At 32.4% G+C, this 27,173-nt stretch overlaps 2 protein-coding genes and 2 non-coding genes across 8 annotated transcripts; 3 read left to right on the top strand and 1 right to left on the bottom strand.

Annotated features, from left to right (window-relative positions):
• The first annotated feature begins 357 nt into the window (after positions 1-357).
• TRNAP-UGG lies at positions 358-429 on the top strand. The gene has a single exon. It is a non-coding gene; the product is annotated as a tRNA-Pro (tRNA).
• Positions 430-4,696: 4,267 nt separating this feature from the next.
• Positions 4,697-9,187, top strand: LOC115996268 (disease resistance RPP13-like protein 4). Of its 4 annotated transcripts, none has more exons than XM_031235442.1 (7): positions 4,697-6,467; positions 6,650-6,825; positions 7,343-7,630; positions 7,708-7,784; positions 7,959-8,149; positions 8,294-8,378; positions 8,808-9,187. In XM_031235442.1, the coding sequence occupies exon 1, from the start codon at positions 4,793-4,795 to the stop codon at positions 5,759-5,761; it is 969 nt and encodes a 322-aa protein (XP_031091302.1). In that variant the 5' UTR covers positions 4,697-4,792; the 3' UTR covers positions 5,762-6,467; positions 6,650-6,825; positions 7,343-7,630; positions 7,708-7,784; positions 7,959-8,149; positions 8,294-8,378; positions 8,808-9,187. The 4 variants fall into 4 exon arrangements, with proteins under 4 accessions (XP_031091302.1, XP_031091300.1, XP_031091303.1 ...); XM_031235440.1 differs by having other exon boundaries at positions 7,711-7,784; XM_031235443.1 differs by having other exon boundaries at positions 6,650-6,803; positions 7,711-7,784.
• A 2,970-nt stretch (positions 9,188-12,157) lies between these two features.
• Positions 12,158-12,229, top strand: TRNAP-UGG. The gene has a single exon. It is a non-coding gene; the product is annotated as a tRNA-Pro (tRNA).
• Positions 12,230-17,072: 4,843 nt separating this feature from the next.
• Positions 17,073-21,230, bottom strand: LOC115996269 (zinc finger protein SHOOT GRAVITROPISM 5). Of its 2 annotated transcripts, XM_031235446.1 has the most exons (3): positions 21,028-21,230; positions 18,262-18,319; positions 17,073-18,014 (listed from the first exon to the last, which is right to left on the bottom strand). In XM_031235446.1, the coding sequence occupies exons 2-3, from the start codon at positions 18,289-18,291 to the stop codon at positions 17,481-17,483; spliced, it is 564 nt and encodes a 187-aa protein (XP_031091306.1). In that variant the 5' UTR covers positions 18,292-18,319; positions 21,028-21,230; the 3' UTR covers positions 17,073-17,480. The 2 variants fall into 2 exon arrangements, with proteins under 2 accessions (XP_031091306.1, XP_031091307.1); XM_031235447.1 differs by lacking the exon at positions 18,262-18,319 and having other exon boundaries at positions 21,028-21,225.
• Between the last annotated feature and the right edge of the window lie 5,943 nt (positions 21,231-27,173).

The following is a 27,173-nucleotide window of genomic DNA, read 5'->3' on the forward strand; positions in this document are numbered from 1 at the left end:
GCAAGAGCAATAGAAGGTAACCAAAACCGCCGGCTCAAAGCTCCATTAGAGCTCCGGCCGGAGGCCGGCGGTGGAAGCCAAAGTTGAGCAGCAGAGAAAGGTTTTTGGTTTTAGAGAGAAAAAGGAGGCAGCATTAGGGTTTAAAAGTTGAGCCGAAGTTGAGGTATGTTGATTGTGTTGAATTTTTAAGTGTTATGTTTTTAAAATAAAATTATTATCAATTAAAAAAACACAGTTATGGCATTTCCCTGGATATATACTAGTTATATCTGAATTTTGACAAAGCCTACATGAATTTTGACTTCAATATAAGCATTAAAAAATAGATATATTAAATAGCACATACACAATGCAGTCGGGCGTTTGGTCTAGTGGTATGATTCTCGCTTTGGGTGCGAGAGGTCCCGAGTTCGATTCTCGGAACGCCCCTTTTGTTGCCCCCTTTTTACGGCCTGCGATTCAATCTTTGGATAATTGGGACTTGGAATTTCGTTGGGCGGTCCGGTCCAGTACTTCAGTTTCTTAAATATCCGTGCACTAATTCCATCCTCTTTTTTGTTTTTATAGTTTTCTATTTATTAAATAATAACTATTACTGTAATTCCTAGTGATTATTAAAATATAAAATTATTGAGTTTTTTTATTATTAATTATTGAGCTTTTTTTTTTGTTAATCTATTTTTTGTTTTACAGTTTTCTATTTATTAAATAATAACTATTACTGTAATTCCTAGTGATTATTAAAATATAAAATTATTGAGTTTTTTTTTATTATTAATTATTGAGTTTTTTTTTATTAATCTAAGTGAACCGTGAATCAATAGTTTTTTAGTGTTTAATTAAAAGTTTTAGCCAAAGACCTTGTGGTTTAGTGGCACTAGATTACACTTCCAAATAGAAGGGGTGAGTTTGAGCCTCAGTGGAATTAATATTGACTCTTTTTCTTTCAATTGTAAGTGTACAAATAATACACGGTCCTTTGTTATTGGCTATATTACTTGTCAAAAATACACTTAGCCTATATCTAGTTTTTTATTTGTTTTTGGACCGTCAATTAGTCTGTCTGCCAGTGCTGAAAGGGAAACTGTGTCAGCGGATGCTGTCTCAGACAGCAAGCTCTCAACAAGGAATTAGTCCACCTAATTAATTTGTGTCAGACAGCAAGCTCTCAACAAGGAATTAGTCCACCTAATTAATTTGTGTTGCTAACAGATTTTTGAGTGTGGCTCTCATTTAATCAAGGTGGTTTTCAGCTTTATATTTGTGAGGGTTGTTAAAGGATGCTATGCTATAAATAGGAAGGCACTTGAAGCTCTAAAATCCATCTCTTTACACAATATATGTTCAGAGCTTCACACGTGATTTTCAAGAGGATTTATTTGAAGAATTAATGGCGTGTTGCTACTGTCTTTGAGACTGTCGTTGAAGCTGAGTCGTGGTGATGAATTGAAGAATTCCCGGCTTGCAGTTTGCTCAATTCAAGTGTAGATGTTGAAGGTTGTGTTGGTTTAGAACCATTGTACGTTTGGGATATATTCCAACTGTTGTAAACCTTGGTGCACCTAGTGGATTGGGCAAAAGCTTAGTAGCCCCGCAGAAGTAGGAGTTTTAGCTCCGAACTGCGTGATCATTTCTTGTGTCCGGGTTCATTTCTTTTACTTGTGTTGTTATTCTTGTTTGTCTTTTAGTATTATATAATCTAGACTAATAACTATAAAAACGTTAAATAATCCTTGAACCCTTAAAAGTCTTGCATTCAAGATCCACGAAGTAATTTCAAGTAGGATTTCCAAAACTTTATTAAACTTCCTTAAATTGTTAAACTAAACAGATCAAATAGAAATTTTACGATGTCGGCCTCTAATCAAATCCTTAGGTTATCCTTATCCCTGCAAATTTCTCTCACTTTTTAAAATGAGTCACACTTCCACATCATCACATTTATAAATTTTTCACTATTTATTCTAAATCCCTGCAAATTTATCTCACTTTTAAAAATAAGTCTCACTTTAATATTATATTATAAATATAATAATAAAATAATAAAAAAGAAAAGGGAAAATGGGAAAAGGCTTTTGCTGACAATGTTAGCAAAATCGGCCTCTTGCAAATTTGCTAGACACGGCAACATTAAAACTAAAAAAAAAAAAAAAAAAAAACAACAAATTTAATCCTATTCATTTGCCAACTCACCTTGCCAATCCCATATTTACTGAGGTTAGCCTTAGCACATACACACATTATGTGATTACGCAATCATGACCATCCCAGAGCATTTTCATACCCGGGCTCCCGCTTATAGTCACGTCTTTGAGCGTCATCGTGAGAGAGTATCCTTACATGGGGTATTGTCTTTAAGGAGTGACTTAAAGGGGAGTTGAATAATGAATGGTTAACCACAAGAACGTTTAGTTTTTGGAAGCTAATAATTCGAATATGTGAGATTCATGTGAAAGTAGTACAAAGTAATGACTTGAACACAAGCAAAAATTAAGAAACAATTGGAAAAAGATGAGACTTGGACAAAGCCACTTTTGTATAGATGTTATAGTGTTCTTGGGACAAAGACCGTGTAATGCATCAACAAAGAGATTATAGAGACGCTACTAGATGCCAATGTCACTCTCGTGGACATTGAAGTCTCAATTAGTTTGCAGTCTCATTCTCATGGCAACTTAAGCAAACTAAAGTAATTAATCAAACACATGGTGTTCACTTCTCCTTCCAACTCCCTTTACTCAAAGCAAATTAAAGTTGGAATAATGAGAGGTGTGGCAATGATGTTTCTCTATTCTCATAGAGACAATTACTCACCACTACTTGCTATCTTCCACCATGGCTACCGACGCTACGTTAGAGGGGAGACCACACCTGTTAGCTGCTCTGTTCATCGCAAGTCATCGCTACCGTCGACCAAGAGAAGTGAGCGAGGGAGAGAATGGGAGGAAATGGTGGGTGGAGGCTGTCGTCGATTGTAATTAACAAGACCCCTATAGTCAATGGACCAAAATGGTAATTTGGTCATATTTAAATGTCGTTATAATGATAGAGATTTCTATTTGTACTGGTAAGAAACATAATCTTAAAAGACCTCTAAAACATGAATATTGAAGTCTAGAAGATCTAGAAATGCTCTATAATTGAGGTAATTGAGTTCAAATTCATTTGGACTTCAAGTTATTGCATGTATTCTATGACAAAAATAAAAATCTAATTAAATTTTTTTTGTCTAAATATAATGCATAAAATTTCAAAATAGAAAGAATACAATTCAAAAGTTAATTTAAAAGTGTCATTTTCTTTCATATTTAAATAAAAAATTATTCACCAAAATTTCGATGTCAATTGCTTCTAAAATTTTATTTTCAATTACAATTAAAAACCAATCTATGAATTAAAAAAATAATTATCAAGTATAAAAAAATAGATTGTATCTAAAATATTTATAAAAAAAAAAAATTGGGGCCCCCTATGAAATCACTCTGGCTAGACATGGTCAGGATCGACCTTGACTTTGGGGGTGTTGGGTAAATAGATGATAGTTGTTAGCTAATCGAGCTAGTGAGTTTAACTAGTTGATTGTAAATTAACTGTTAGCTGATTACATGCAAAATGATTTTTTTTAAAAACTGATCGAAAAAAGCTACAACAGTTTTTTGAATTTTTTAGTATTTTAGAGCAATAAGATATTACAAAAAGGTAATTAATTAAAAGAGTTTTTTTCACTTTTGGTCCTATGACTTTAGTGTTTCTGTCAATTTAGGTACACGACTTTCATTTTGCCACTTTTAGTCCTTGACTTTAATTTTTTTGCCACTTTTAGTCCTTGACTTTGATTTTTTTTCCACTTTTAGTCCTTTCGGTCACCCGAGCGACAACTTTTAATCGAAATCAACAAATTGTTGTGCCATTAAGGGTAAAAGTGTATTTTGATAAAGTTCTAAATATATTTATAAATAAAATCAGATAAAAAATAGGAAAAAGAAACGTTATTTGCTTGTTCTGCTTCGCTTTTTAAGCAACAACTTTTAATCAGAATCAATAAAATATTGTGTCATTAAGTGTAAAATTGTCTATTGATAAATCTCTAAATACATTAAACGTATTTACCATTAATGACACAACAATTTGTTGATTTCGATTAAAAGTTGTCGCTTTGGTGACCGAAAGGACTAAAAGTAGAAAAAAAAATCAAAGTCAAGGACTAAAAGTGGCAAAAAAATTAAAGTCAAGGACTAAAAGTGACAAAATGAAAGTCATGTACCTAAATTGACGGAAACACTAAAGTCATAGGACCAAAAGTGGAAAAAACTCTTAATTAAAAACTTATATGAACTATTTAACAAAGTCAAGCATCTAATAGTAGTCAAATATACTAAAATTAGTCAATCCGCCTCACGAATAAATAACTAATTTTACTACTGACTCTGTTATAATGTAATATCTGTTCATAACTACTTTAAAGGCTTGAACCCACTCCTTTCATATGGGAGTACAATCGGGTGTCACTAGACCACCAGGTCTTGACAATTTATTTTATTAAAAATAAGTTTCAAATAGATTAATGGTCAACTGTGACAATTTATTTATTATTTTTTTAATATTAATAAACAGCCAAACAGGGATAGTATAAGTTTTAATGCTCAAAGTCAAAGTTCACGCACCTTTGTCCTTTACCAAAACAGTGTTTGTCTTCTCTTTCCTATTTTCTTAATTTTGACAAGAACAATCTCTCTGCTAATCATTCATTTCTTCATAATTCTTCCTCTGATCACCTACTAGAGACACGCAAATGGCTTACGCTGCTGTAACTTCGCTAATGGGAGCTCTAAATCTACATTTCTTGCAATCACAACCACGCTTCCCTCTTCAACACAAACAAGAGATAGTTTCTCTCCATGAAAATCTAGGTTTCCTGCAAGAAAATCTTGACGAATCTGAGATCGCCGCCTATGATAATGCGGGGGCGATGAAAGATTTAGAGGCAGAGATGAGAGATGTATCGTTCAAAGCTGAAGAAAGGATTGAGATGGAGTTGACTGCCATTTATCTAGCAAAGGACAGCCTTCAATCAAGCAGTATAGAGGCTTGCCTCCTCAGTCTTCACGGAATCTTCAATGAAGCAGTTAAACAGACTGATTACCTGAAGAAGAAGTTGATTCAGATTAAAAGTAAGCAGCAGCAGCAACTTTCAAAGGGTTCATCACTCACTCGTTGGATGCGACGAAAAGGACTACTCCTTGGAATTGGTTCAACATCATCACAGCCTGCAGATCTAGAACGCGACAACATTACTGTGAGTAAATTTTCCAAAACAGCTTCAATGGTTGGATGCGACGAGGAGTTCAATACGATAAAGGATCAGCTCACTCGACAATCAGCGAAGCAGCTACAAGTTGTATCAATTGTTGGCATGGGAGGAATAGGCAAGACCACTTTAGCTCAAAAAGTGTATGAAGATCCATCAATTACTTCTTATTTTTACAAGCAAGCATGGGTTACTATATCCCAAGAGTATACCGTGGGGCAAATGCTCAGATGCCTTATTGGTTGTGTTAGTGCATCAAGTGATGAACAAAGCAGCGATGACCCAGGCCGATTAGCAGAAAGTCTGCGGAAAAGCATGAAGGATCAAAGATATTTGATAGTGATAGATGATATATGGAGCAAAGAAGCTTGGGATAGTGTGCAAAGGTGCTTTCCCGATGATAATAATGGAAGCCGTATATTACTCACTTCTCTGAGGCATCTGGTTGGATGATGCCACTGTTAAGGGACTTTTGTGTTGAAAAAATTCTTTCATTAGAAACATTGTCGGTTGTTTATAATAACTTAGAGAATATATCTTGGTTAGATCCTAAGCTTTGTACAAAGGATCTGTTTACAAGGATCCCAAATTTAAAAACATTGGGGATTGATGGTGGATACGCTCAAAGTCCAGATTGCTTTTATAATTTTGTGCACTTGGAGCAGCTTGCGACACTAAGCATAAGAAGGTGGCGTTATCTCAAACGTATTCCATGTAGTGGCATCCCATGAGGAACAAGTTTTCTACCAAATCTTAAGAAGCTCAAATTCTTTAGGACTCGTCTTCTCCCGTGGAGTGATATGAGGCTTATTGGTATGTTGCCGAATCTAGAGGTTCTAAAATTGATAAATGCTTCCCAAGGCCCAACGTGGGAGCCATATAATGGAGGGTTCTGTCGATTGAAGAGGTTGGTAATTGAAGACACACTGCATAAATATTGGAATGCCGGGAGTGACCATTTTCCTGTGCTCGAATGTTTAGAGTTATGTAAATGCAAGTATTTGGAAGAGATCCCTAGTGGTTTTGTGGATATCACCACACTAGCATTGATTCAGTTAAACTACTGTCTGGATTCACTTCTGACTTCCGCAAAGTGGATTCAAGATGAGCGACTTAACATCTATGGAAATTCCATCCTTATTGGTTCCGAAAACATTAGGTCTCTTTCTGTCCCTCTAATATATCTCTGGCCATTTCACATTTCATTCTTCTGGTATACCTGCAAGGAATAGTCATCTGTTTTCTCTCACTTGATCTCATTTTTCTCTATATGATATTTCCTTACCTATCTAACTGCTGTCTATTCATCAAATATTTTTATGCTTAATTTACTCTTTCCAGCTTGAACGAGTAAACATCTCAGAGGAAGAATGCGACGAGGAGGAGGAGATCAGAGTGATGAAGGAGAAATTGTTTGAAGACAAAATTTGAAGCCCCCTTCAATGTGCATACTCTGTTAGCTGCGGATGTTTTGGAGGATTAGGCAGCAAGTTGGGTAAATACTCTGTCACATTTCGGTGAGCTCAACTATATGGTTTCGCGTCTGAACTGTTTTATTGTTCTGATTTTGTTTTTTTTTTGTTTTTTTGTTTTTTTTTTAAATGGATATGGCATTTAACTCATTTCTTAATATTATGATTCTTTAAGCAATTTCTTATAGATTATTTTGTTATACAATTCAGTACAGATTGTTGGAGACAGTATGTCTGCTCTTATCTGTACTTTACAAGCTGGCTGGATTTGGAAATATCTAACTATATAGTGTTAAATGATGTTTGTTTTTGAATAAATAACAAGCTAGCTAGGATCAGCTAAACAAAGATAGATTGAAAATAATTAAGGCTATGATTGCATTCTGATTTCTGGGAACGGTGCAAGTTTGTCTTCTTTATTGTAGTGGTGGTGGGAATATAAATAGTGACATCTTTGAGGAACCTAAAACTCTCCCACTAGGGATTGCAGAAGTTAGTAGGTGTAGTAAAGGCTTCATCACAAAATGAAACAATCAGTACTGATATTTCACTCCTTGGTCAGATGCGACGGAGAGGACTACTGCTTGTGAAAGGAGGATTATCACAGCCTGATCTAGCACACAAGAACATTATTGTGAGTAAATTTTCCAAAAACGCTTCAAAGTTTGACGACAGTAGTAGAATGGTGGGATGCCACGAGGTGTTCATGACGATATTGGATAAGCTCATGCAACAATCAACTAAGGGGAGACAAGTTGTTCCGATTGTTGGCATGGGAGGAATTAATAGGCAAGACCACTTTGGCACGCAAAGCTTATGAAGATCCATCTGTTACTTCTCATTTCGAAAAGTGAGTATGGTTTATTGTATCCCAAGAGTATAATGTGGAACAAATGCTCCGATGTTTTATTGGTTGTTTTATTGCAGCAGCATCAAGAGATGAACTCCATGAACAGAGCACTGACCAATACCAATTTGCAGAAATGCTCTATAAATGTTGAAAGGTAAAAAATATTTGATAGTGATTGATGATATATGGAACACTACTGCTTGGGATAGTGCGCAAAGATGTTTTCCAGATGATAATAATGGAAGTTGTATGCTATTGACTTCTCGGCTCAAAGAAGTGGCTAAATATGCTAGCTCACGTAACTCTATCGTTAACATGCCTTTCTTAGATGCCGATGATCGTTGGAGGCTCTACTGCAAATGTTTAGAGTTACGTGAAAGCAAGTATTTGCAAGAGATCCCTAGTGGTTTTGTCGATATCACCACACTAGCATTGATTCAATTAAACGACTGTCGGGATTCCCTTTTGGCTTCTGCAAAGTGGATTCAAGATGAGCAACTCAACAACTATGGAAATTAGGTCTCTTTCTATCCCTCTCTAACCATTTCACATTTCATTCTACTTGTACATCTGCAAGGAATAATTATATGTTTTCTCTCGCTTGATCTCATTTTTCTCTATATATTTCCTTACCTATCTAACTGCTGTCTATAAAATTTCCAGCCTGAAAGAGTAATCATCTCAGAGGAAGAATGTAATGAGCAGGAAGAGAGTGATGAAGGAGAAATTGTTTGAAGACAAAATTCGAGTAAGTTGGGTGAATACTCTGTTATATATTTTGGTGAGCTCAAATATATGGTTTCATGTCTAACTGTGTTATTGTTCTGATTTTGTTTTTGTTCTTCTGTTTTTTTTTTTGTTTTTTTTTTTAATGGATAATGCCATTTAGCTCATTTCTTAAGATTATAATTCTTTAAGAGATTTCTTATAGATTATTTTGTTATACTGTTCAATACAGTATTTATAAAGAAGGATTCAATCATTAAATGCAAAACCAATTCTTTTATTAGAAACTTCATAGGTTGTTTAAAGAAATTTATATCTTGGTTGGATCCTAAGCTCTGTGCCTTTGCACAAAGAATATGTTTAAAAGGATTCCAAATTTAAAAAATTTGGGAATTTAAAGTAGATACACTAAAAGTCCATTTTTTTCTCCCAAATTGTGCACTTGGAGCAGCTTAAGACAGTAAGCATCAAAAGTTGGACAAAGAAGCTAGTCCAGACTTCTCCTTCAAGATGGCAAAGAAGGAGAAATTGGAGGCCGATGACATTACAGATTTATGAGTTTCTGGCAAAGTGGGGGAGTATCACAAAACCAAAAATTTGAAGTTCCTAAGTACCACCTCGCTGAAGACATTGGAGTAGGCTTATGAAGACATTTTTTTTTTGTCGAGTTGTAATAAGTGTCTTCAGTTAATTAACTTTGTTTAGGTTCTAAATTTGTGGTTTTGTTCTCGTTGTTTTTGTTATGATGAATGTAGAACTTGGATTGTAGGAATATACAAGACCACTTTAGCTCGGAAAGTATATAAAGATCCATCAATTACTTCTCATTTTTATATGCGAGCATGGGTTACAAAATCTCAACAGTATAAGATGCAACAAATGTTCCAATGCCAAATTGGTTGTGTTACCAAGACCAATTAGCTTAAACACTTAAAGGAACAGAGATATTTGATAGTAATAGATGATATACGGAGCACTACTACTTGGGATAGTGTGCAAAGATGCTTTAATTTTCATATTAGATGTAGTGAAGAAATGTAATGGATTACTTCCAGCTATTATTGTAGTAGCTAGTCTTCTCTCCATGACAGAGGAGGTAGTGGAGAAGTGGGATAATATTGCAGAAAATGTGAGTAGATATGTAATTGGTGATTCTAATGATGCATGTTCAAGAATACTATATTTTAGTTACAACAAATTACCACATCTGTAAAAGCTTACTTTCTTTATTTTGGAGTTTTTCGAGAAGATTATGAGATCCCTGTGAAGAATTTGGTTAGGTTGGAGGTGGCAGAGAGATTTTTTAGGGCTGTGAAGCATGTGAATATGGAAAAAGTAGCCATGGAATGCTTGAAAGATCTTGTTGATAGAAGTCTTGTTATAGTTAGTAAACAGAGGTATGATGGGAAAATGAAGACGCTAAGGATACATGGAAGCAATATTCATTTGATTGGAATATGCAAAGCTTTATTGCTCGTGGAAGCAATATTCTATTGAGTTCTTTTGGGTCAGCATCTGGAATTTGGAAAATGCCACTATTAAGGAATTTTTACAAAGAAAGAATTTTTTCAATAGAAACTTCATCAGTTGTTTGTAGAAACCTAGAAATTATATCCCAGTTGAATCCTATGCTCCATACAAAGGATTTGTTTACATAGATTCCAAAATTTTAAAAATTGGGAGTTGACGGTGGACTCCATATAACAAATCTAGAATGCTTTTATAATTTTGTGCAATTGGGGCAGCTTAAGAAACTAAGCATCAGAAGGTGATATGATCTCAAACTTCCATGTAGTAGTATTCCATGGGCAATTAGTTTTCTACCAAATCTTAAGAAGCTCAACTTCATTAAGACTTACCAATTGCCATGGAGTGATGTGAACCTTATTGGTATGTTGCCAAATCTAGAGGTTCTTAAACAGATATGTGCTTGCCATGGCTCGAAGTGGGAGCCATCTGAGGACAGGTAGTGATGAGGAGGAAGAGTAGTGATGAATGAATAAGGGCAGGTATGTTGTATATGCACATAGCTGTTTATTTTGGTGTTTTTGTCTCAAACAAAAATCAAGCCTAGCCTAGCTTGCTTTCATATTTTATTTTTTTTTATAGTGAATATAGGAAGGAGAAATGGATGGAAGACAAATTATGAATGTGCATAGTGGTTAGTTGTGGATGCTTTGGAGGATTGAAGGTTGGGTGAATACTCTGTTAAACATCATGCCATACTATATTGGATGATTATTGGAAATGTGAGGGATGTTGCCTTAGCATTGCAGCACCTGAATTTCTTCATCTCAACTCTCAACTCCTTATTATTTTTTTTAAGGTAATTATTTTTTTTTAAGGTAAACGTAACTATTTCATTAAATCATAACATAAAACGTTTACATCAACTATTAAAGAAATGAAAAACCATTCCTTACATTCAGACATAGAAACAATTTTTCTAACTATGTTATAGAAAATTTGAATCGTAGACTGTTTCACAAGTAGGAAGCTATGTTCCTTCAGGGAGCTTAAAGCTTCATCAAAGATCTGGGCCTTCATTTTCATTCTTTTTTGCTCGTTGCCCAGGATAAGATTAACACTTACTGAAGCCAAACTAAATGATTTATGCTTATGAAAAGCTCGTGAAAGTAACGAGAGAAAAACACAATAATTATTATGAAAACAAAAATATAAAAAGAAGAAAATTTAGTTTTGTAGAATATGCCCACCAGACTTATTAGGGATGGCAATGGGGCGGGGTGGGTGCGGGGGATATATCACCCGCCCCCGCACCCGCATTCCCAACCCACTCCTCGCACCCGCACCCGCACCCGCGCGGGTAATGAAATTCCTACCCATCCCTGCCCCCGTGGGAATTTTGCTGGTGCGGGTAATACCCAACCCGCAACTCTAATTATTAATATTACACTTAAATCTAATAAAAAATTTATACTACAATTCTAATTATTGCATGGATTCTTTTTATAAGTTTGAACATAACTCTAAAATTTAATAAGAGCCAATGATGTTAGTCTTTAATTGAAACTAAAATTGTGTTGGTAGTATAAGTTCTATAAGTGTTTGCTCATTATGTTATTTATGTTGTTCCTTTTCAATTTTCATAAACAAAAAAATAAGACAATGAGATGATAATTCAATTGAATCCTTGAAGCACTAGCTCATAAAGAAGTTTAATTCATTATTCATTTTTAATTATAAAAGATACATAAACTTATATAATAAATGAATACTAGTAATACAAGTGTGTGAATATAAATAAATAAATAAATAAATATATAGATATATATATATATATATATATATATATATAGATATATATATATATAGATATATATATATATAGATATATATATATATAGATATATATATATATAGATATATATATATATAGATATATATATATATAGATATATATATATATAACAGTGCGGGTGCGGGTGCGAGGCGGGGATACCTCCCCCCATACCCGCGCGGATTTACAAAATTCCCCCATCCTCGCACCTATTACTCAAATTGTGCGGGTATTTTAAAACTCGTAGGGGCGGGGATGCGGGTAACCCATAGAGTGCGGGTATAATTGCCATCCCTAAGACTTATGCTGTAAATGTGCACAACTCTTTCATATTTTTAATGTAAAATTTTATTGTTTACATAAAAATAAAAAATCACACTAAATATCTTAAACTCAAGACTATTCTGGGTGGAATTAAAACCTAATTCTATGTAATGTAATTTAATAGTGTTTTGTCAATTTGACGGTGATTAGCGTTTTTAAGAGTAATTAAGACAACTGGGCGTTTGGTCTAGTGGTATGATTCTCGCTTTGGGTGCGAGAGGTCCCGAGTTCGATTCTCGGAACGCCCCTTTTATCTTTGTTAATCTCCGTATGGATGGATCCTAGGTTGGTATTTTAGAAAATTTAACTCTGATACTGTAATATGTAAACCACAAACGTTTAAAAACACTTCAATTTTTTTTAATTATATAAATTTGTATTTATTAAATCGTAAGTATTTAGGTTGGTAGAATTTAGATGTTTTCGGAATTTTTGATCGAAAAGGTTTTTGAGAGGGAGAAAATAACAAAAAGAATTTTGAAGTTCTCAAAACTAGTAGGAAACCATATTGCGAACACCAAGTATTTATATCGAAAAGGTTTTTGAGAGGGAGAAAATAACAAAAAGAATTTTGAAGTTCTCAAAACTAGTAGGAAACCATATTGCGAACACCAAGTATTTATAGCGAATTGTGAAATAATTAGCATTTATCTCATTCTGATTCTGAGTAGTATGATGTACCACTGCTTTTCTGAGTTCATTAATCTAAGATATAAATTCATTTACTTTCAAAATTAGCATTTACCAATGGCATTAACATCTTAAACAAATTCGGATTTGTAACCTTCATAACTAATGACTTAATTTTGATTTTAACACACTAGTTACAAACGTTAATTCTTTAAAAAAATTTCTAATCAATTCAAAATTAATTCCTACGGATTAGAATTAACGCTTCCAGAACGGTACTCCAAAAAGTACATCCGAAAAGTACACCACGAAGGTTACACCCCAAAAGTGAAAACGACTTTTCAGACTCTACCAAAAAGTAAAACTTTAACTTTTTTTTTTTTTTTTAAATCTAACTTGAATTTGATTTTGCACCCTCCCATGCATACTAGAGAGAGTCTCTATACTATACAATTCAAACTTCAACTAAAAGGGTATTGTATATATATATAGTAGTGGGAGCTCACTTCTTTTTCCAATTTGGGACAAAAGCTTGTTTAATTTCAAGCCTTTTCTACATTTATTTTTCAACTCAAATGGGTTTAATTTTGAGATTTCATTTCTCATTCACTGATTATCTGTTTTGAACGTACAATATATTGATTTCTTCATCTCACTACGAAGAATTCGAATCTACTTTGACCCGACCAAAACCAAAAGTAGACCGCACATATATTTGTATACCACAAAATAGCCACTTTAAAATGTTTTGTTTTTTTGGTACTAAAAATTCCAACAAGAAATTCACTAATAACTTTGTCATCCACAAATTACAAGTGAACCAAAGTTGTGCTTTGATCACCAATACTCGTATAATAAGTTTGTTAGGTGTTTCTAAGTATGCTATTCTTGCTCTTTCTTCACATAGAGATTACAACAGCAATTCAACCAAAAGTTAAAAAATCCTCCAACAATAAAGACTCTTAAGTATTTCTTGATAATAATTGAAACATTATAAGTGTCTTAGAGTAATCTAGATTGAGAAAAATCAATCGTGGTTGTATTTTTCGATTAATTATCTAACACTATTCAATTCCTCAACTCATCAACAAGGCTATCAAAGATGAACTCATATTTTCGTTGAGTCAATTAGTTTATCAACGCTCGCATTCCAATCTAGTCCACTCTATAATTTGCTGGGGACAAGATTACTTTGTGAATTTCCTCATAATGGCAAAGGATAAGAATGGAGTAGAGAAAGTATACCTACCTTGAACCAATATAAATTCTCTATCTATCTATTATAAAGTATTGATTGACATAGATGTCAATCGTTACATAAAGTATCTACCAAAATTTACTATTGATAATACACTGAGAAAATTGTAATTTTTTGTTATAATTTTGACCCCCAACATGATTTTTCTATCTCCGTCATGTGTGAGTCGTCACTAAAGTATTAACTTCTGCTGTTCAGATTGCTGACTTAGCTTTTAACTTTTCAATATTTATTTTTAGCCTCAGTATTTTTCTACTTTAACCCCACACCCCGACTTAAAAATATCAAAACTCTAATAAAATTATTATTTATTTTAATTTTTTTAATAGGGAGCCTAGACGGCGTCTAGCTAGGTGCTACCGCTAGGCTCCCATCGAACATCCGATGAGCACCTAATTATGTTTACAACATCGATTACAAAATCAATTAATCAAGGAGTATTTTAAAAACAATTAACGAAAATGCTACTATCACATCTCTGCATTACCTTAACTCAACAAATAGAGGACACATCCAACAATCTTATATATAAAGAAAGACTTTATCCATCCTATGCTAAAAATCATACAATAGGTGAAGAAGGAAGTTGCATTTTTGTATTGTTTTGATAATTAAAGATTCGGTGACAAGAACTTGGTCAACATTTAGGGTACACAGACAGTGGACATGACAGAATCAAACGAGAAAAGAAGAGGACAAACAGAAAGGGGTGATTTGTGTTGGGGAAGAAGCAAGGAACAGAGCAGTGCTTATATGTATGTCTGAGAAACAATATAATCTTAGCCTTACCAAGATCCCATTATTATTGGTCAAACTTAGCCTACCTCTGAACAAAGGGGAAAGTCATCATGCATATGATGATGATAAAGAATGATGAATGATGAATGATGGTGAAGGTATGTAGGAATTCCTTTGTTCCTGCTGGATCAAGAGTTTATCACTACGCCAAAAGTTATAGATAGTTTGTAGCAAAAACGTAACTTTTATTTCCCTATACTTTTGTAACAATCCCAGATGGCAGGATATTGAACTCAGCTACTTCTCCCAGCCCCAGCCCAACAATTATTGTTCCTAACAAGGGTGGCTGGCAGATAGCTTGTTGCAAAAACGCAACTTTATTTTCTTACACTTTCGTAGCAATCAGTGCCAGATGGCAGGCTCAACTTAGCTACCTCTCCGAGATCCAGCACAACAATTGTTCCTAAAAAGGGTGGCTGGCGGATAGCTTGTTGCAAAAATACAACTTTATTTCCTTACACTTTCGTAACAATCAGCCAGATACCTTTTCGAGCCCCAACACAACAATTGTTCCTAACAAGATAAGAGAGAGGCTTAGCTTGAATAGTAGGGTAATTGGTACCTGTGAAAAAACAAAGCAAAGCTGCAAACCCAATAATACATATATATTGCTCTGATCTGCATGATCATCAAAAGATAGAGATGTATGCAGTGATCATTAGTTGACTGCATGATTCTCTATATTGGGTTTCCATTATCCCATATGTACATATGATCTCACATTTAAATGCCTATGTGTGTGTCATACCATGTTCCAAACAGTAGAAACATACTTGAGTTGGCAAAATGGTATCTGTGAAAAAAAAAATTATCTGCATGATGAAAAAAGAGAGATATGCATGCATGATTGGGTTCCAAAAGATACCTTATCAACCCAACAACAATACCAAACTCAATCAATGTGGAGCCAAAAAAATGGACGGTTTAAAATTATAGCATATATAAATGTCAAAAGTTATACCTAAACTGCAAATCAAACGGTTATTACTCAGACACACAACTTTATATAGGCCCACGCCCCCGACAGAGCATCTGGCCCGGAGGAGGTAAATCATGGTAACTCAATTGAATACAGAGGCCCGTTAGACCTTTGTTACTGCACACATGGTGCTCATGGAACCTCCCTCACTTTGAGAGGGGCTCGCCTGTGAGACTTTATCGTTGGTCTTTCTTCTCAAACTTCACAACCAACTGAACTGTCCCTTCAGGTTACAAATGTTGAACTTGACCCTCTAAACTTCCATCCAATATTAATAAATTGATAGATGTATTTATAGAAGTCCGAAATTATATACATCTTGAAAACAATTGAGTATTATATTTGATACCACATTGATTAATTTTAATAAAGGTGAGAAAATGAATAATTGTTATAAATGTGACAATATGAGTGATTTTCTACCAAAATTATATGATTTTCATTTTGCATAGACTTTTGTTAGATTTTTAGGACAATGACTTGATTTTGAACATTTTGGTTTTAAGATTTTTTTGAATTAATTTAATATTTATTTTTTTAAGACAATTTTTTTTTTGGGACGACACAAATAAAAATTTTACATATGCAGTATATCCATAAACATCATTATATAGAATTTGAATTGGCAGGCTTAGGCTATCCCTAACCCCCATTTGTTCTATAACACTAACTCAACTACATGAAAATTTTTGGTCTTTGGGCTGCTTACCCAATTATTATATCATTTATTTGCTAACCTTAATATGATTTTAGAAGGTGTTAGTAGCTGCAATACTCCTTTTAATTTTTAATAGTATAAAGTCATGTGGTACTAAATTTTCTACAAATGCATATGAATTTAGGGATCGCAATGGGACGGTGGAGGTAGGGAGCTGAGGCACCCCGTCTCCATCCCTGTGACCCCGCTCTGCTCTCCATCCCCGTTCCCATCCTCGTTGGGGAATAGAAAATTAAAATTGCTCCATCCTCAGTCCGCGCATGGAATTTCAGAGAACAGGAAATCCCCCCCCCCCTCCCCTCCCCTCCCCTCCCCAATCAACCCTATAGTCAAATTAGCATTTTAGTATAATTTTTAATATTTAATTATTAATTTAAACTACCAAATATAAATATTAATCTAGTACAACGTCTTTGATTCTTCTCAAGGTTACCAAAATATAGGGCAGGGCGGGGTATCTACTACCGTTTCTCATTCCCTTCTTTGAATTTTGGATTATTTTTGTTCCCATCCTCATAGAGCGGGAATCAGGAATCCCCGTGAGGTCGAGAAGAAATTATCATTCTTACAAATGATTCAGAACCATGGTACAAAAGAGCTGAGATTAAATCAGATCAATATATATTATGTAGACAAAATAAAAAAAAAAGATAATAATGGGATATTTAAACTCAAAAGAAAAAAAAAGGAAAATGAAGTAATTAAGTATAAATAATAAATCACCCACTTGTATTATTTTCAAGAAACTGACAAAAAAATGTTAAAATTAGTTTAAACTTTTCATATAGCTAGTGTACAATTTATCAAATAGATGGGATTCAGCTTGGTGGTAAGCTATATATATATGCTCTCTTTCACACACTAAACTTATGTATGATTCCCGTCTCAGCCGTGTCCCATCATATATACTCTCGAGAAAATTAAAAACAATTCATCACTTAAATATTACAAAAAAAAGGACCAAATTAAACACTCAGATCATATATTATTCTCCAAAAAACTATAATAGGAAATAAATAGATCGAAAATTCATTTTTCAGATTATTTTTTTCAATATTTAGTTTCTCCATTTTTACTTTTTTTAACTTTTTTATTTTATTTTATAAATTTCTTAGTTTATGAAGTTGGTCGGAATTTTTGGCAGCAAGAATGGCAAGTAATTTCCATGCACGTAGAATCGATCCTCCTCGTCGCTCTCTCTTTCAGCTGCTCAGCCTTCTTAACTTCCTCACGCGCCCTTTCCCACATGCTCCGCGCACGCGCGAATTCCGACTGCGCCATCTCGATCTCCCGCCTCGTCAGCTCCCTCACGCGCTCCGCGTACGCCTTCTCCATCGCCGCCAGCCGGATTTGCTCCGCCGCCTGCCACCGCAGCGCCTCCACGTACCCGGCGTCGAATTTCGCCGCGTCCTTGTAGGCCCGGTCGGGAGGGGGTTTCAACGGTCTAACGCTTATGGACAACTGCAGGTCTAATGAGGGGCCCTCGAATGCGTCGGTGGACGGCCGGGATTTTTGGACCGCCGAGTCGGACGGCCAGGATTGAGTGTTGGACGTCGAAGCTGCGGCGGCAGCGGAGGGGGGTTGAGTGGTGGTGGGGAGGAAGTGTAACTCCCTTTGGTGTTGATCTTCCATTGTGGATATATAGATGGGCTGTTTATTAGAGCAATGCAAAATTAGGGTCTACTTGTAAAAATAGTGAATATATTCATGCAAAATAAACTTATTGTAACTATCATAAGTCTTATTTGAGATCTGTGTAATATATATATTTTTTAATTATAATGTGACTCGAACCTATGACCTGCTCTGATACAAGTTGTAGGATCAAGCGCTTACTGTTACGCCAAAAGGTATAGCTAGTAAAGAATACGCAACGCTATTTTTTTTTTATACTTACGCAACAGTCAATGTCATGATCCAATAGCATAATGCTGAACTTGACTATGATCTCCAAGCTATAGCCCAACAAATATTTTTAATAAGCACATAAAAAAGTATTACAATTTAATTAAAAAATATTAAATGTCTCATGTGAGACCACTCGCACAAGATTTACTTTTATAACTATAAACATTCAAAATTAAACAATGGGCTCAATCAAAGCTCAACTTCAAAAAATTATATAGTATAAAAAAAATTATACTTCTTCTGCCCCATTTTATCTATCCAACTTAATATTCATTGGTCAAAACAACTATTTTTTTTTTGTTTATTTTCCTTATTATTTTTTACTTCTTTTTAAATTTGATTTTTTTTAATGTTTAATAGTATTTTTAGTGTAGTTTCTAAATATAATAAAGTTTGTATACTAATACTTAACTTAATATTATGAAAAATTGAGTTAAAAATAACTTTAGTCAAGTATCGTTTACCGAACCAGACACATAAAATGGGATGAGCAGAATAATAATTATCAACTCATATAAATATTACTTCATATAATATTATCGTATATTTGAATCATTACTTTATTTAACTAATAATTCTTAATTAGATTAAACACACAATATTAACTTTGACATTGACTTATATGTGTTTGATATGATGATCTTAGAATTGTGTGAAGGTATATATAGCCAATACTTTTTTTTTCTGTGTACCTTATTTCTATTTCACATTATTTTCTTAAATTAAACTTGATATTGTGTCACATTCAAATTTAAAAAAAAAAAAAACAATATTGTTTCTCATTGTTACTAATTAGCCTCACACATGGTTGGTACTTGATAACTAGGTTGCTAGGAATCACAATTGACATGTTTGATTGAAACTTAATAAATGTGTATCCCAATTTGTACAAGCTAGGACAAGCAATTTGTATGGACTTAGTAATACTTTCTCTATTTTATTTGACTACTCCTGATTAAATTGATCGATTAAATTTTCAAGGTCAACATATTTAAAATATTGAGATTTTCCTCAGACAAACTGTGAATATGACATATAAATTTGAGACAGAGAGTACCGTACCCAAGACTAGCATGTGTATATACTTTGCAACCAAAATATGGAATATATTAATCCATGATCAACTAATAATATATAATTGCTAAAACAACCTTAATAAGAGGAATTGAATATTAACCTACTTATATGTAGACAAAATTAATGAATAATTAATATTAGAAAACAAAATTATTTAAGACACTACTGTTAGAGAATCACACTAATTAGTATATATATTAATTAATAATCTTAATGGAAGTTAGGGGTGAGCTAACTGATTAATTAGTTGCACCTGCAAACACATGCAATAAGTTGCTTTTGATTTGAAAGTATAAAGATGAACTTTCCTCTCAAACTTATCATTGTTTTGTCATTTTAGTACATCCAAAGTTGATGGAGATAAACAAAAAGAAAAAAAGATTACACCCTTATCTCTAATGCTTAAAACAAATTAAAGTCATATTTTACCAAAATCATGCAAAATGAAGAAGCAACCATATTTTTCATGAATTTGTAAGTCAATTATTAGGTTAAAATACATTTTAAAACCACTCTAAACAAGAAAGCGGAAAACAAGGAAAAAGGAAATTTCAAATTTTCATTGAATTATATGCAGGGGATAAATGTACTTGTTAAAGCAGTATTAAGAATATAAAGTTCCTATTTGAAAACATAATTAGCTTATCAGCTAATTTTGACTTATTTGACAACTATTAGCTGTTTGACTTGTTAAACATTCAATATATATACGTGTTTGATTAATTAGCTTTTTGTAACAACTTATTGTTCAAAATGCTAAAATTCAAAAAGTTGTTCAAAGTAATTTTTTTGAGAAAGTCATTTTGCATGTAATCAGCCATCAAATATCAGCTAATTTACCAATCATCTTTTTACAATCAGCTAATTCTATCAACTAGTCAACCACTAACCCAATTAGCTAACAGTTATTTACCAGATACCCCCAAAATCTTTTATGACGTACAAAAAAATTAAGAATGTAAAATGTTGTGATGAAAAACATAAGCACAAGAAATTAACATCAACCTTTCAATTCTATATTAATGTTGCCTTTAAATTTGTAGATTTCATTCATATATCAAGTAAAAGGAATAATAAGAAATTTGTTAAAATCTAAACCACAAAGACATGACAGGCTGCAGATTGCCAAAGGAATATTTTTATTTTCAAAGGATTTGAAGGTGATTTTGATGGGATTGTAATCACAAATCCACTGCAAACAGATTTCAAATCCACATTGCATTATGATACTATACACCTCTGATTATTAATAAAATTCAACTTCAATTCGACTCTTCAAATATATATAGATATTGCTCTATTCTTATAAGATGATCCATCTTAATTTGCCAGAAAAACATCGATTACAAATGTAGAGATCAATAGCTTAAAGTATTTCTGCTCAAAAATTTATAGAATTAAAAAAAGAACTCGATTTAACTCATATAAATCTTAACTTCGAAACTTAGCTAACTTAAGTATTGAATCTTATGAGTTAATTATGTTGTTTTTTTGTGAAGAAATCCACATGAATCTTCAAAATTGTTTGACAATATCCTTAATCTCCACAAATACCTAACCCTATCCAAAAATGAATGCAAAGCATATATAAGTGAATCCTCTCCAAAAAGAAAGCTTTACTATTTCATGAAAGAACCAGAGCTAATAATACATGAAGCAATGAGTGTGAGAATAGTACCTTAGATATAGCTGTATAGTGCTTTCCACTTTGAAGGAATGGGATAAGAGAGAGAGAGAGCTTTTGTTATTCTTCTTTCTTGAAGCACTACACTAGTACTCCACTAGCAAGCTGAGGCTGGTTTGGTCTATGGAGGAGAGGACACAAATTAAATAGAAATCAATTTTTTTTTTTTGACAATATATAAACCAGAAAAATAAATTATGATGAAATCTGTCAATAATTGTTTGAGAAGCCCTAAAAAGGACTTAAACTTTTAGGGGAGGAGGTGGGGGGTGGGGGTGGGGGTGGGTATGGAGCTAATGAGTGAATGGAAGCAAAAACAGGCAGCAACAGAAGATGATGAAGCAGATGCAACAATGGGAAAACGACTTTTGAAGTTTTGGATTGGGGTAGGGTGGGGAAGGGTGGGTGGGTGGGTGGGTGCTAGTACCCCGGAACTGAGAGATACATACACCAAAAACTTTATTAAATATAAAATATCAATCTATATTCAATAAATTATTACATGCAGTACAGTAATGATTAATACCAGTATATATTTCCCTCTAATATATGAGTACATTAAAATAAAATAAAATAAGAAATTAGGTATAAAATGGATTTTTTTTTTTTTTTTTTTTGTGGTTGGCATATTTGAGAAGTTGAAGATTAAACTTATGTTTTCTTGTGTTTTTTTTTTAAAGAGGTTAAACCCTAGTCCCTTCATTAGGATCTTGTGGAGAAAGTAAATCATAGGATTCTAACTCCAAATCATATTATTATCAACATCAACAGAATTTTAACTCTTACTTGGTGCTGCCTATAGTGTTGTTATGATTCATATTTAAGCCCGTGTGGACAGTTCAGTTGATCACAGGGATGAAGTTTGAAAACAATAACTTGGAATCGAGTCTCAACCGCAACCGTGTGAGAGTAACCTCTCAAAGTGAGAGGACTTCTTGTGCACAGTAAGCAAAGGTCTAGCATGATACTTGATATGTAGAGCCAGGTTGGGAATTCAACCTTTTGGGAACAATGATTTCTTATTTAAATCACAGTGTTATGTTACTCAATCACAATGTCTTTAAATCTTTAATGGTAGATTTTTTTTTTTTTAATTTAATGGTATTACTTTGATTAGGATTGAGATAGAAATGATGGGATTTTATTTTATTTTTGGATTGATTTCAAAATAAGATTATCCCACACAGACACACTTACACTTCACATGGAAGGTTTGGATAGTGGGGAGATCAGAGACACCCATTACCTACTTGCATGGGTTAATCTTGACGTACGGAAAGCACCAAAAATATAATTACAAATTTGAGGAGTGAAGTGGACTTACAAGATTGCTTTTGTGGGTCAACATGCTTACTCTTCTTTCCTTTTCAAATTCAATTTTTTCCTCTAATTTTTCTGAACATATTCCTTAATACTGTTTTAAAAAATAACTTACCTTAATTCAAATCATCCACGCATGACCTTAATTGGTAATTTTAATCCACTTCACTTCAATTGGTATAAGATTGTTGGTCTTGGATGAGTAGAAGTTTAGAAGGTCAGGAGGTTGAATAAACTTTTAAACACTTTTTGAAAGATTAATAACATCAAATTAAAGTGTTAGCAACAAAAGGCTTGTATTTTTCAATTTTGTTTGTAGCTTGTTTTAAACTTTCTGTTGAAATGAGAAATGGTGTGTGTATTTGAATTCAAATGAGCAATAAAGTAAATGGGTTGGGAGGTAGAGGAATTGAGACAGTATTTTTTTATATATAGTGGTTGTGAATTTTCAACTCCACTCTTTTTACTTAACACAAGAAGGTTTTCACTAGTATTTAATTTAATTTAAAAATATAATAACTCGATCTCAATACATGTTATATCTCTGATTTATGTCTACTTTTTGTTAATTCTTTATACATTATGCTATAAGAGTTGTACTATGCAATTTTTTAGACTCAAATATTCCTACCCTTATAACTTTTGTTATCTTTGTCCATCATTATTACTATGCACATACCTATTCAATATCTTTTCTTATATTCTTTAATATAATGATAATAATGTAGGTAGACAGTATATATTGGAGCAATATAAGAAATAAATTTGATTTCATTAATATTTTAATTGGATGTTACAATAATTATATTTAATAATTTATCATCATATCTAAAATTATTACATTAATAATATTAATCATATTATAATTATTACTCAAATTATCAACAATACTTATAATATAATATGAATTCTACAACTATGATTTGTTATATATATATATATATATATATATATATATATATATATATATAGTTTAAACAAAGTATTTTAATATAATTAAGATTTTAACATTTGAGTATTAATATTAAGAATATATTTTTACGCATTGCGCATATAAAATACTAGTTGATAATGATAAAAGTGTAAAGAAACTTCCATGCTAATTGCAAACCAAGCCTCTATAGAGAGAGAGAGAGAATGAGCCAATTAATTAATATGCAAAGAGGCAATTAATTAACCTGCAGATTTGAAATAATAATATTTAAAGAGTTGACTAAGTGCATGCAAAACCAGTTGATTTCAGCCTTAGCCATATAAAGTGCTTTTGTTAATGATGTAACTCACTTCTTACCCCTCGATCTATACACTTTACATAAATAATTATTTAATTTCACTCTTATATCTTAAGTAGATAACCCTTTACAGAGAGATAACACTTTTAGGTTTGACTAAATTAAACCTTCTAAAGCTTATACACATACAATCCAATTGATACTTCAAATTTATTGTCGATTAAATAGGAATTTTACTTTAATAAAAATGAAGAGAGATGGTAGTTTATATTAAGAATGGGGATTCTCAGTCCCTACACCAACAAGAACAAGAATGAGGACCAAAATTCGGGAAATAGGGATAGAATGTGAATATCACTAGACTAATATTTGAATTTGGTAGTTTATATTAAGAATTTAATAATTAATTTTTTTGGACTACAGAATTGATCGGTCATATGAATTCTCTGTACTCAAAAATTTTCCTCTAGAATAAGAATAGAAAATAATTCTATTCCTAATTGAAATGAGGATAGGGTGAGAGCATAAAGTATACTCCAATCCTCATCTTCGTCCTCGCCCCATCCTATTCCGATCACTAGTTATTTTGATCCTTCATCACTTCATGCCCCATCCAATGTCATTAGACATTAGCCTATCACAAAATTTTGCACATATTATTGCCACCAATGTCAAAAATAAAAAAGAAGTGGCATGAGGGTCAAAGATGTTCAAGGGAATATGCATGTTAGCTAAGATTCTCAAACTGGTATATTGGTACATGGTTAAGATCAAGTACCAGCGAATATGCAACTTTATTTCATTTCTTTATACATGTGTGACAGTCTGATGGCCTCTCTCAACACATGTATGCCTTCAATGATACCAATTGTTATGATCAAGTGTTTACTACTACGCCAAAAATTATATGTAATAACAAATGCATAACTTTTTCTTCTTTATACTTGCATAGTAGCTAGCACAACATACATTTTAATGACATGATACTAGACTGTACTACTTGAGCTTCCAAGCCTCGGCCCGACATGCATAATTAGGTGTAACATTAACTTACTTTTATAATTAAGAGACTAATTTAATTATTCAATATAATTCCTGCCTATCTTATAAACCAAAAGTACAATTAATCGTTCATTGTCTAATAACTAAAAATGTCAAAGTTCTAAAGGTATGGAAAAAGCTAAACTTGTGTGTAAAAGCACCTATAAATTAAAATGTGAAATTAAAATTATTTATTTATTTTTATACTGAAATAATTGAAAGGAGATATAACTGACATGGTATACCTAATCCTTCATCCTACTAAAACTCCAAAACATATTCACGACAATAATATAATGTTACATACAAGTCTACACATGCACAGGACAAGGGGAGACAAATATAAACTGCTCCTATATATATGTGTGTAGTACCTAGGGGTTTACCTGAAGCCTGTACATATAATTAATAAATTCTACATTATTTGATTGGGTTCCTCTATTGGATATATCTTTGACTCATTATATATTAGGCTTATTAGTGAAAATAACAATAATAATAATAATAATAATAATAATAAGAAATCAACTCTTTATAATCTATTTCCAAAGTTTAATATTTCAATTTGTAATTTAATATTAAATATTTGTGTTTTGTAACAATTATATCTAATTGAAATTCAAGTTTTTTTTTACAAAAATTACGCCTCAACATCCATATTACCTACCACATAAGCTAAATATCTAATAATATTTTAAAAAAAAAAAAAAACAAAACAAAACAAAACAAATGGTTAGATTTTAAAGTTGTGAATATAATTGCCACAAATTATAAATTTTTGGATATTTTCGCCTATAACCCTAGCATATAGTTATTGTTATAAATTTATTTGAAAGATGTTTCCATCTCAACTAAAAATATAAGTTGAGCAACACGCGACATGTGGGTAATTGTTGAGCGGACGGAAACTTGAAAGTTTGAGAGCTGAGCCTAGATAGCATTCTGTCATCGAAATGTAGCGCTAACTACTACACAAATTTAAAAAATTAAAGTTGCATGCGTCTTCGCCATGATGCGCATAAAAAGGATGGAAATAATTGGTACTTTAATTAGTGAAAAGTCTGAAAGAAAACAATCAATTACAATGCGTAATTAGATGAGAAATGATTAGGGAAAAATTACGTAATTAATGACTTATATAAGTTATATTACCTTGTAGTCTTGTAGAGTTAGGATAATTTTGGATATAGGTATTAGTACTTTAGTATAAATAGGTGTATCGTATATGACTATGAACCCTAGAGAAAAATATTATTGTTCTTATTGTTCTTTCTTGTTATTTTTATATTGTTCTTGGAGCTCTCACACACTCAAAGTGTGAATTTAGAGTTTTTCGTGACTCGAATATGATTAGGATCTAAAAACTTACTCGAAAGGTTTCTTATCCATTATGATCCTATTTAGACTCCTCGTAACACGCTACTAGCTATACCTTTTGGAGTAGTGGTAAGTGTTTCATCTTGACAATTAGTATTAGAGCATGTTACGAGCTGAGTTCGAATATGGATCTCAATATGTGAGACTCAAATATACAATTTATATTATAAATGTAGTACTTTATACCAAAATCGTAATAAAAATTTTGAAAGGAATAAAGTAATAGCATAGCAAAATTGCAATATAATTAAGCTTTATATATAATACTTTATACTTTATAGTATAAATGTAATACTAGCAAAAATGTAATAAACAGTTTAATTTTCAAAAAAATAAAGCAATAACATAACAAAATTGCATATAATAAATACCTTAAGCCTTATACATAATACTTTAGAGTATAAATGTAATACACATTTTGCAAGGAATAATTAAGTAATAACATAATAGAATTGCAGATATCATTAATACTTTAAGCTTTATATATACTCTGTAATACTTTATAGCATAAATGTAGTACTTTATAGGAAAACTATAATAAACAATTTGCAAGAAATAATGAAGTGTCATTACATAGCATAATTGCATGTATATCAATACTTTAAGCTTTATATATATAATACTTTATTGCATAAATGTAATACTTTATAACAAAATTATCATAGATATATAATTTGTAGAAAATAATATTAACAAAATTATAATAGATAATTTGTAGAAAATAATATTAACAAAATTATAATAGATAATTTGTAGAAAATAATATTAACAAAATTCTAATAGATAATTTGTAGAAAATAATATTAACAAAATTATAATAGATAATTTGTAGAAAATAATAATACTAAACCCATATATCATTAGACTTAAATTTTCCTGACTTAACTTGTGACACAATCTCATAGAAAAAATTTTCATTTAACATTGAGTAAACATAGGATTATTAAATTTTGCTTGTGGAAAACTTTTTGAATAATATTTTTACTTTATTTATAAGAAGACTTTAATAAGTTCAATATATGATTAATGCATGTCTTGGAGAGATGATTGGTTATGTTATATTAAGTTTCTTTTTTAACCAACATATCCAAACAATTCATGACGGCTGAAAAGAAAAATGCATAGAACCTGAGGATGGGAGAAGGTAAATTATTATACTAAATTCATGTG

The sequence above is a fragment of the Ipomoea triloba genome, chromosome 11 (genome assembly GCF_003576645.1).
Source record: "Ipomoea triloba cultivar NCNSP0323 chromosome 11, ASM357664v1".
Lineage (NCBI taxonomy): Eukaryota > Viridiplantae > Streptophyta > Magnoliopsida > Solanales > Convolvulaceae > Ipomoea > Ipomoea triloba.

What these genes read in the sequence shown, in the direction of transcription:
- LOC115996269 (XM_031235446.1), bottom strand. Translation starts at nt 18,291, where the DNA reads ATGCTATTGGATCATGACATTGACTGTTGC. An exon ending in ATCATGACATTGACTGTTGC is followed by an intron (nt 18,015 to 18,261) that starts GTAAGTATAAAA and finishes TCTAATAAACAG; the next exon opens with CCCATCTATATATCCACAAT.
- LOC115996268 (XM_031235441.1), top strand. Translation starts at nt 4,793, where the DNA reads ATGGCTTACGCTGCTGTAACTTCGCTAATGGGAGCTCTAAATCTACAT.